Source organism: Corvus brachyrhynchos, unplaced genomic scaffold (genome assembly GCF_000691975.1).
Source record: "Corvus brachyrhynchos isolate BGI_N302 unplaced genomic scaffold, ASM69197v1 scaffold94, whole genome shotgun sequence".
NCBI lineage: Eukaryota > Metazoa > Chordata > Aves > Passeriformes > Corvidae > Corvus > Corvus brachyrhynchos.
Genome location: NW_008238330.1, coordinates 7,077,174 through 7,087,791, shown reverse-complemented (window position 1 = coordinate 7,087,791; position 10,618 = coordinate 7,077,174). Strand labels below are relative to the sequence as shown.

Below are 10,618 nucleotides of genomic sequence, written 5' to 3'. Positions count from 1 at the left end.
AGGAATAACTATTTATGTTCTGTAGGCTTTGAGAACTGGCAAAAAAACCCCAACCCTAAAATAAAAAAGGATATAAAAATAATTTATTTTTGAAAATGGTTCAAATGGGAAAAAAAAATCTAGACTATCACAAACATGTCAGCATGTTTCTGCTCAAAATTGTTAGTGGGGACAAACTGTTCTGTCTGAAAATGACCTGCTATCAGTCCCTCCTCCAGCCCAGCCTAAGGACATTACTGCCAGCCTAACATCAACTGGGTCTGAGGGCTCTGAGGTAAAGTCAGCACAAATTTATATATATTTATCTGGATAGAGCTACAGGAACTCAGCAAGGGGGAAAATAGGTATGCTTCAGCAAGTGCTATTATTACAGCATTTGGAAAAAAAAAAGTCCCTCGTGTGATGGCACCTTACTGAACAGCAGCATGCCAGCTTAGAATATTAAAGCAGATTTAATTTTTATTTAAAGTAATCATTGCCAACATTTTTGTGCTGGGGATAAAACTTAGCATGTCATTATAATTGATTTAGGAAGTGATCAAAGCAAATTAATTAACCATGATATCCAAGGGTCAAAAATTTATGGTGAACAACACAAAGGGATATGGACGAATAAGCATGAGCAGCAAGCAACACAGACTTCTAAATTGCTGGGATTTAGTATATGTGTCACATTAATATACGTATATGTTTAATTCATGGTGTCTATAATCTTCTAAAAATCAGGGTATGTGACAAATAGATGAGAGAAGCTAGCAATGAGCCAAGACATTGTTTTCTAGTTTCTTCCCCCTGGGCATCTGCTGTCCCCAAAACCAATCATGCATCTTACATTTGCCATAGTTGTGTTGTACAATACCAGCTGCTGTCATTTCTGCAATAAAATTACTTGACAGGCAGATGTGAAAAATGGCTTGAAATTGAGTATAATAGAAGGAAAATTCCCAGAGAGGTAGGACTTATCAATCCTTTTCTGCTGGGCAGGGTAGGAGAGACCTTTCTTGCTCACAGCAGCAGCACATGAGAAATGCAGCAGCCCATGAGAAACAGCTACAGGAATATTGCACTCGGAGCGCAGAAAAAAAGGGAGGAAAGGCTGGATTGGCCTTGCATGTAGAAAATCCTCTCTCTGAAGCACTACAGTTGATACCTTCTCTCACTTCACAATTTACTTCAGCCAAGACTCCAGGCTGGGCTGCGGAAGACTGGCAGCTGAAACATCCATGGGGAAGAAAACACTCCTGGTTTCACGGGTCACCTGTAATCCCTGGCTGACACCAGCACGTCAAGCCTGCCACCGAAGGCCATACTGCCCATACAACCTCTCCTGCTGCATCTTGGCTAGCAAGGAGCCTCCTCTCTTTCCCACAGCATGAGAACACCACCAAGGAGGGTTCAGCATCTGATGGATGAGTTCCTGGGGAGCAGCCAGCACCATCCACCCCAACTGGAGCAGCCCTGCTGCCCTGTGCGCACAAGATATCCAACCATGGATGGGGCTGAGGGTGGGGCATCACTGCTTTTTCATTCACTGCTTTCTTTCAGTGTTCTCCACAGAGACCATGCATTCCCAGTAATGATTTATTTTTTGGCAAACAGATGTATTTCTCATTGTAAACAAATGCACGAACCAACTCTCTCTCATTTATCATCCTTGTTAGCCAGCTTTTTCCCAGGAGACCGGATATTTACAAAACATTTGAAGTTTCCCTTCTAACTCATTGTCATCATCCTTTAACCAAGAGTACCAAGATAGCAAAATTCTGCAAAGCTTGTCTAATAGTACAGATAAAAGTGGGATTTGTTCACGAGCAACACTTCCTTGTCCTCACAGTTGTCTGCCACCCTCCCACACCAAATATCTCTGTGCCCGTGGGTCACCCAATACTTGTTTTCAAGGGTCCTTCTGCCTGAGACAGCTTCTACATTGGCATGGCACAGCTGCACACACCACCCTGCAAACCCTATGCCACCCTACTTCCCTTGGATTTATGTGGTGGAATGTTGGGGTTGTGTGATTTGACTTTTTGGGGTTGTTTGCATTTTCGATTTAGGTAGGGTTTATTTTATTTTATTTTCTGCCAGTGAAGTGGAGCAGAGGAAATGCAGAGAAACAAGTAAAAGAGGAGGAACTAGTGCTCAAACTGTGCCTTCTGCTATTACCTGTCTGCTATTACCTGTAGTTTCTTCAGGGCTTTGTTCTGGCTGCAGCAGAAAAAACTGACACTTCAGCAGATCTTACCGGTTTCCAAAAACAAAGGCTAAAAGGAGGGCATCTTGCTCCACAGGACCTAGTCTGCCTCCCAGATGCTTGTTTCACAGCTTGTGGTCTCAAAAGAAGGAAACAGGTCCCAGTCACAAGGTCTACCTTTGACTGGAAACCTGCTCTTAATCAGGAACGCAGAAGTACTCCCACCCTGGAGTTTGGTTCTGTCTCACCTCCCAGGAAGAAGCTCACATTTTTACAGAGAAAGACAAATGAGAGAAAACAGCAGGAGTATTTTTATTTTACTAAACCCCAAAAGATTTCTTTTTTCTACCCAGAATTGGTTGACTCCTACTTTGTCAAACAGCATGCTGGCCACAGTAATGTCCATGAAGGATGTGGCTTCTGCTTTCTACAAAGTCAGTGAAAAGACCTGATAGAGAGTACATGAATGAGCAAGAATGCCTGTGGCAGTGATGCTTATTTTGGCAAGATAAAATGGTAAGAACATAAATATGTATATTTTTACTGATGTAAAATGGCTTCCACGAAAATCCTACTGATGGAGATTAAGCCAAAATATGCAGCCAAAAGGTCTCTGATAATCTGGAGCAGAAAAGTGATGGGAAGCAGAATAGGCACCCTGAAAGGCATAAAGAAGGAGTACAAACTGCTTCCAACACAGACTGTTTTAGTCATTGCTAGAGCATGACCACAGTGCTGAAGTCGAGCCATTATTCTAGCCCCAAAAAAATCAATTAAAGTATTGCCATTTAACCAAACAGGCCAGCTGGCTTAAAACAATCTAGAGACAAGCTGATATTAATCTTCTGCAAATCTATTTGTTCCCAGGGCCAGAAAGGAAACTTGGTAGGCAGTGCCTAAAACCCGTCACCCTATTTCAGCCCTTTTCACTCACTAGAGGAACATCCCTGCATTACACAACCTAGTGCAGAAAGTCCTCCAACATATGAGCTGATAAACATTTTGGCTAAAACATTATCCTGTCATCCTAAACCAGCTATCTTGGATGCCTGTACTCCTGTCAGTGTTTTGGAGTGATGCTGCAGCCCATATTAGAATATCTGCTGTTGATGTGGCTTAAACCACAAAGCATATTACAGCAGCTTCAGATACCGTCCAGTTTTCAGCCAGCTTTAGTAAGCCTTCACTTTTGATGTGCCCTATTAGTTTGTCTCATTACTTGAAGGAGTCCCCAGTGTTGCCACCCTCATACTAAAGGGCAGAGGAGAACCTCTGCTCTGCTCTACAAGCCACTGGTGGCAAGAAGGGGCTCACAGGACCCATTACAAGGGACATCATTTCACATGGTCATGCCGGTGATCCAGGAGCTGCAAGGGCCCCTTCCAATCTTCCCCAGCAACATCAGAGGTCTGCTCCTGAAACTGCCTCCCAGCAGAGCAGCCCACCTTGGCCAAGCCCCAGCAACAGGGGGCTGCCCTTGCCCAGGCTGGATGTCCTCCAGCTCTATGCTGAGAGCACTGAGCTCCATGAGAACGGAGTAACATTTTTTATTCATAATTAGAGCAAAGTCTTCCAGAATAATCATGGAGTGCTAATAGCTCCAGGCAGCTTGGCAAAAAAAATAATAATTTGGGCTAATTTGTCAGAGACCAGGGAAGTATGTAAAATGATGCACGTATTATTTAAATGGATTGCAGTGTCTCTATTAAGTAGATAGTTCGAAAGGCCTCTGAAGCAGGGGCTCTTCCTCCCTCAAAACACAACAACCACTAAAGCAACATTGCACAAACAGAAAAAAATAAACTAATGGTGAAAAAAGCAAATACACGTTGATATATTCCACCTTAAAGGCAATTAAAACCTTTGACATTATACTGCCTTCCAAGGACAGGTAATGCTATTTCTTTCATTCCCTTTGCCAGTACAAATATGATACTAATTCTGGGAAAATGGGCATCCAAAATTCTAAATGAGTAAGTGAAGTACCTGAAAATCAATAGAGTTGAACAGAACAGTCATTAGTATTAGAGTCTTGTTCAAACACTCAGCAGGGGACTGCGCCAACATTTGCAGACTCGTAAAACCGAAGTGATCAATCAAATTACAAACTAAAGAAGCAAATGTGAGGTAAACTGCATTTTATGCACCTGTGTCTCTGATTGTATATTAATTTTTTTCACCCATAATTCATTTTTATTCAGTCTGGCTTGTCACAGAGTTACTGTGGGCAATTTATCAGCCACTTGAGCATGAATTCTAAGCACTGCTCTTCTCCTCCCATCTCCTCATGCTCTCTCAGGGCACGAGGAGAGCCAAAAGGAAGGGCAGAGTCAGTGTAAAAAAATTGTTTTGTTGGTAGAGTTCCCTTACTCCTGATGAGAAACAAAAGCCTTGACAGAAAGGGATTTAAGTACCATTTGGAAGGGAAGAGGGTTTGCTTGAACCACTCACTCAGACAGTCTCCAGGCCATGCAAAAAAGATTCCAAATTTTGTCAAAAAGCCCAACCCAAAACTCCAGCACATTCAGCTGTTTTCCTTGCGGACAGTGCACTCACTGAAGCTGTCGCTGGAGGTGGAAGGAGTCAACACCTTGGTTCTACACCTGATCTGGGAGATAGGTAAGAGCTCACAAAGATGTGACAGCAACCCACGAGTGGCATCCTTTCCCCTCTGTCTGATCAACCGAGCATTTCAACACAGGTGTTCTAATTTCTTCACGGGAGCCGCCTTGATTTAAACAGCCCCTCTCTCCAGACACCTAACTCCCTGTGCAGCCATGGAGAATCCACCCCTCTCTTTAAGTGCAGTTCATTGCCTGCATCCCCTTTGACTTCAAGAGGTGCCTTGCACTTCTGACACCCAGTTCAAGATGGGGGATCTTGATGAAACCTGTTTGACGACGTTTGGACACCTGTTTGATTAAGTTTAGGCAATATTCTGGTTGAGTTAGTGTGGACCCCTTCTGCTGCTTGCACTCATCTTCTTTCACCCCTGTGTAGCTGCACACCCATAGATAGATCTCTGTGTTGACGTATCCTGGAGCATAGACTCACACCTGCTATAAACCAAGCATTACTGTCATTCTTGGAAGGCAGGTGTTTCTCCAGACCTTAATATTGGCAGAACTAAATCCATCTTGGATATGGACCGCAGGCCATTGAAGCCCATAAAAAGATTACCCGATTTCAATGATTGCTGGACTAGATCCTGTGTGAAACATCTCATGCAGACTTTCAGAAATCAAACATGCCTTTCTCCATCCAGATGCAGAGAAAAAGGTTTCCAAAAATAGATGCTGAAGTGAATGGCTTGCTTTTCAACACTACCAAACAACCCCCACACTCACGAGTTTTAGTGTGACTGGAGATACACGATGGCCGGGAAGGAAAAAATTACTCACAACCAAAAGAATACCAAAACAAACAGCACATTTAGACACCTATGCAGATATGTATATGTTTGAGTATAGCAAAGGTCTAGGATGTGCAATCAAGGACATGCAAGTGTTGTAGCAAGTAACTGTATATCAAAGAAACAGTGGTAATTAAATATGTTTTCAGCCTGTGGCAAAAGATAATGCACATTAGCTTAAACCTCTTGCACTGCAGACTAATCCAAGTCAAATAGCCCTGCATTTGCAGCAGGTAACTTATGCCCACGCAGGCTTTCACAGCAGATCAGGCAACGTGGGGATCACTTGTCGTGCTGTGGTAACGTGGTGGCATAGATGAACCTCAGCTGAGTATCTGCTTTGGGGTTATCGTACTGCTGACCAATAAAGTCTGAAGAAAGGGGTATTTTTTTTCCCTACTCTTCTTCTCTGACCCAGACTTGGTACTTGAGAATTTGGCCCTGTAACTCCCACGCTTCCTCAACCCAGTTGATGATGGTCCACACAGCTAATGTGTGTTAGGCACCTTTTGTTCAAACAGATTATTTTCTAGGAGTGTCCGTGCTCTAAATGTTGAAATTTATTTCCTAGACAATGCATGTGCTGTGGAAGCCTCTGAACTGCTCAGTTCCAGCTTGAAGGACATTCCACAATCAGTAGTTTTAAGAAAAGTGGGAAAACAACTCACCTTTGGAGGAGAGTAGAGATGACAAAGCGGTTGTCCTGGATCCTGTTTACACAGCCTCAAGGAATGGCAAACCACATCGGCATTCATTTCCCTGTCTATGCTGAATGAAATGGTGCATAAACAAAGACTATTATGTTTTTCTGGGCTCTTGAAAGTAGAAGCTATTTCCATGGGAAACTAAATCTTCCCAACGCCACACAATAATCTCAGCTCACTTCACCGTGGCCCATAACCGCTGCTCAGTACTGCGTTGGGTTCTAATGATTTTCTGCCACGACATCCTACTCAGCATTTAAAATTGGAACCCAGGATGATGAAAAAGGACTGTGCTTTACATACAGCACCTGAATCAAATGCATTATAACTATTCTGGTTTTTTAATCAATCATAAGCCTGACAAAGATTTAAAGGTTAAAGTTAATGCATATGCAATTTGGCACATATGAATGTTCAATCATTAACTCAACAAAATAACCAGAAATCCTTCAAAGATTCTTAACCTTTAACCACCAAGCATGAGTGCTAGGATTGTTTCTTTCTTTTTGGGACATACCTCTGGGCTAATCAGGAATTAAATTAAAATGTTTGATTATATCACTTCTTAGCCCTGTAAGCACTTTGCAGTCCCTTGGCTAGTTTTAAAAACAAAAACAAAAGCCCTGGGGAAGAAGAAGGTCTAGTAAAAGCTCTGTTAATTAAACTAAGAACTTTCAAAGAGGAATAAAATGACCTACATTTTATTTTTTTAATCACTTAGATTAAATAGTAGGCTTCCCCAAGAGTGCACATCAAGGTCGGGGCTGAGAGCATGTAGGGGCTGACAATTAGAAAGCCTGATTAAAGGTAGAATGGAAAGCAAGAGCCAAGCAACAAGAGTGTGATTTTATAGAACCTGTCTCTCACACACGGGTTATTCAAATTCCTCCCTCAGTCAAATGAGCTGAATTTCAAAAGGTAATTGCATCAGGTGGGCCTGATCTGAGATTTAAATGGAATATCAAGATGGTTACCAGTGGCAGCCTGTGTTTATTCACTCAGGAATAGCTGTGCCAAATGCCAAACCAGAATCACTTTGAAGCATCTCTGCTTTAAAAATAATGTGATTTTAGGAGTGAAATCCCTCCACTTCAACCTGATAGCATATCTGTACATATCAAGAGCAAGCAAAGCAAAAATCTGAGAGGACACAGCAATACTTACAGTTCAGCTATGTGTGGTCCATAAAGTTCAGCAAGCACGTAACAGAAACCTTGCAGTTTTTCTAGAAAACATAGTTTTTTATTTTAAGTAATTGAGCATGGTGAAACTTGTTTTACAGCACTCAAAATACAGCAGCATTAGGCTCATTAAGGTGAATGCTGATTTACCTTAGGGGAAAGCATGTGAATCTCTGACCTCAGTGTAGTACCAGAGAATGGGAAAACCTGAATTTCTATTCTTGTCTAAAACCCTTCTGGCTTTAGGTAAGTTACATGGTTAAAAAGAATAACTAGATTTTGTTAATTTTTCTGAGTATAGCATAATGGAAAAGTCAAAAGAAATTGTGCATGCCACAGCATCTTCTAAGCAGTTTAAACAAACATCTCAGTAGGTTTGAAAGAAAAAAGAAAACAAACACATAAATCAAAGAACAGAAAGTGATGTTGGGCTTGATGCTACTCCTAGAACTGTCTGGGAGCATCTGGGGGCTTGTGGAGTTAAGAGAATATGTTTTGTGTAGAGCACGAGTTGTGCAGGAGTAATTGCATTCAAAAAAATAGTTGACACCTTTCATTTGGCTTCCTTTCACAGTCTACAGCCATGTGCCTTTTTGGGATGCTGGCTCAGGTGATTTCCTTAATATGTATGAAGCATGTCCTCGATACAACAGTTCATCAGTGATTTCTTTAAGGTACTGTTGTAAAAAAACAGGTGATCCATGTGCCTGAGCAAAGACACTGAGGGAAAGATTGGGGGTTTGAATACAAGCAGGGCAATGATGTGACAGTTCCTATGAAGGAAAACTGCCTGTTTCTTGGCCTGAACGGACTAGAGCTGGTTAACCATGCACATATCCTGCAAAGGAGATGTCAGGCCTTGCTCCAGCAGGGGTGGTGCTGTGAAATGTCATAAGAGACAGGTTCACACAAGTGCCGTGACAACAACAAACTTGCAGCTCCTCAAATTCCTTAGAGCTGTCGTATTCTCTTGCACCTCCATTAACCAGACAGATCTGTACTTGAGGAAGAAAGCACAGAGTATTCTCATCCTTCATCTTTCCCGGAGAAAAGCCATGGAAACACCCAAAGCAGTCACTTCCCCTCCAACTTTGGGCTGACTATTCCATTTTAACCAGCATCAGGCTGGATATGCCTAGGGCTGGGGGGCTACTACATACAGGGTGGGTAGTTCTGCTGTGTGGAGGGTACAAACCCTCGTGGCAGTGACTCCATTGGTAGGCATGGGTGTGCTCCTGCTCCCACAGCTGCTCTCCTGCCAGGACTGCAGGAATCTTGGCTGGCAACCTGCACCTGAGAAAGGAGGACTGGCACCAGGAAGGCATATCAGGGAATTAAGAGAGTTTTCCCAACACCCTCCTACTCATGCTGTTGCAGGCAACTTCTGTAATTACAGTAGCTGATTTTTCTTATCCCATGACAAGTGTTTTATTTCAACCAAGTTATTAGCTTCATTTCTTTGCCTCCTTTGCCACATAACTCCTTACTATTGGCTCTTTAGAAGCAATCTGCAAATAAAAATTGGTCTCCTGACTAGAATTAGATTTTATTCTTGTTCACCTAAAATGAAAGATGTCGCAGACATCAATAATCCTGTGTTTGGCATCTCTGCTGATTAGAACACCCTCTGATGAGGTTTGCCAGTGCAGTACCTGGCTCCCTATAGTAACCTGCAGGCAAAGGTGGCTGGCTTCCCCAACACCTCCCCAGTGCATTGCAGGTGATGATCTCCTTATGATTTTCCCAAACCAGTTGGTTTCTACAACATTTCTGGCTCTGGAGGAGCCAGTTGGCTGCTGCAACCTTTCCTGGTGTCTGAGAAGAGAGGAGAATTTGGCTGCCCATCAGCTCTGGAAAGCTGATATAGGTGTTTTGCTGGTCACACTGATTTCCTTATGCATATAGGAAGCTTAATGTGTAATTACCACACAGTGTAAAAAATGATGGGAGGGAAAAAGAATAGTAATAATGTTAAATTATCACTGAGCACATAAAATCTTCTTGAAAGATTCAGATGCCATTCAGACTTTGGCTTTCAAGAAAACACCGAGACCAAAGCCACAGAAAGGATTTACAGGACTTGCCATTGGAGCCAGCCTGCATTCATGTGTTCACAAATCTCCAGCTCTGCTAACACACACAAAGAGAGGATATTGCAGAGAGAAATCTCTGTTAGGAAGAAGTGTAAGTCAGAAAAGAGGGGAAGAGAAACAGAAATAACTATGAGTGTTCAGGGGCAAGAAAAGAGCTTAAACAAAACTAAATGCTGGAAAATTTAGAGAAAATATATAGTATACTTGCTTCAGGTAGAAGCAAGTCCAGAAGGTTTTTCTCTATAGCTTCATAGTCCTGGAAACACAAACTCTGGCTGAATCCCAGAGGACAAATATTTGCAAAAAAGATGCTATTATCATGTTGCCATTTGCACTTGAGCTCTAAGGTGTTTACACAGCAGTGGTCAACACAGAAGCAGAGCATGACTCAGAGGCAAATCCAGAGGCAGAGGTTCTCAAAGCACATTTTGGGTATCAGACACCTCTGTGTCATCAAGCAGACAGTCATTATCCAGGTAAACATAAATTCTTGCTAACAACATCTCTTACGCTGTAAATACTGTCCCTTCCCCTGGACCTGGCCTTTCTATCTGCTCAAGAGCCTTCCTCACTCATGCCATTACTGTTCTTATTCTCATAGGTTTATTTGCCATGTCTCTTGAATCATATACATTGCAAGTATTTCCATATAAATGAGGATGTGGTTCTGTTTTCTACACAGCCTGTGAGATTGAGTGGGACTGACAGGTATCGAAATTTTCTCTCTTTTTCTCTAAGCATTTTTTGTTCTTGAACATCACATAACTTTACAGAAGGCTTGATCCAAACCTGACTTGACTGTAATCAGAATTATAGGAGGCCCTCAAAAAATCCCACTTTCTGGGGTTTTTGGAGTTTCTACTCCTTTTCATGCCTTAGGAAAAGCCCTGCTGCCATTAATTTGTTGCTGTTATTCTTGTTATCGATTGTAGGCATGTGCATAATAATGAAATTGTTTCTCCAGGTGAAATGCATGACCTGCTTTAGTAGGTTTGCTCCTCACGAGCATCCAAAGCTTTTCTACTCTTTAAAGCAGC

General features: G+C 42.3%; 1 protein-coding gene across 2 annotated transcripts in view; it reads right to left on the bottom strand.

Annotated features, from left to right (window-relative positions):
• Nucleotides 1-10,618, bottom strand: part of AOAH (acyloxyacyl hydrolase) — a 76,226-nt gene that overhangs the window by 49,775 nt on the left and 15,833 nt on the right. For both annotated transcript variants that reach the window (XM_008633862.2, XM_017734445.1), the window contains exons 4-5: nt 7,472-7,532; nt 6,272-6,371 (exon numbers count right to left, since the gene is read on the bottom strand). In XM_008633862.2, coding sequence (XP_008632084.1) covers nt 6,272-6,371; nt 7,472-7,532 — 161 coding nt within the window. The remainder of the gene's footprint in view (nt 1-6,271; nt 6,372-7,471; nt 7,533-10,618) is intronic.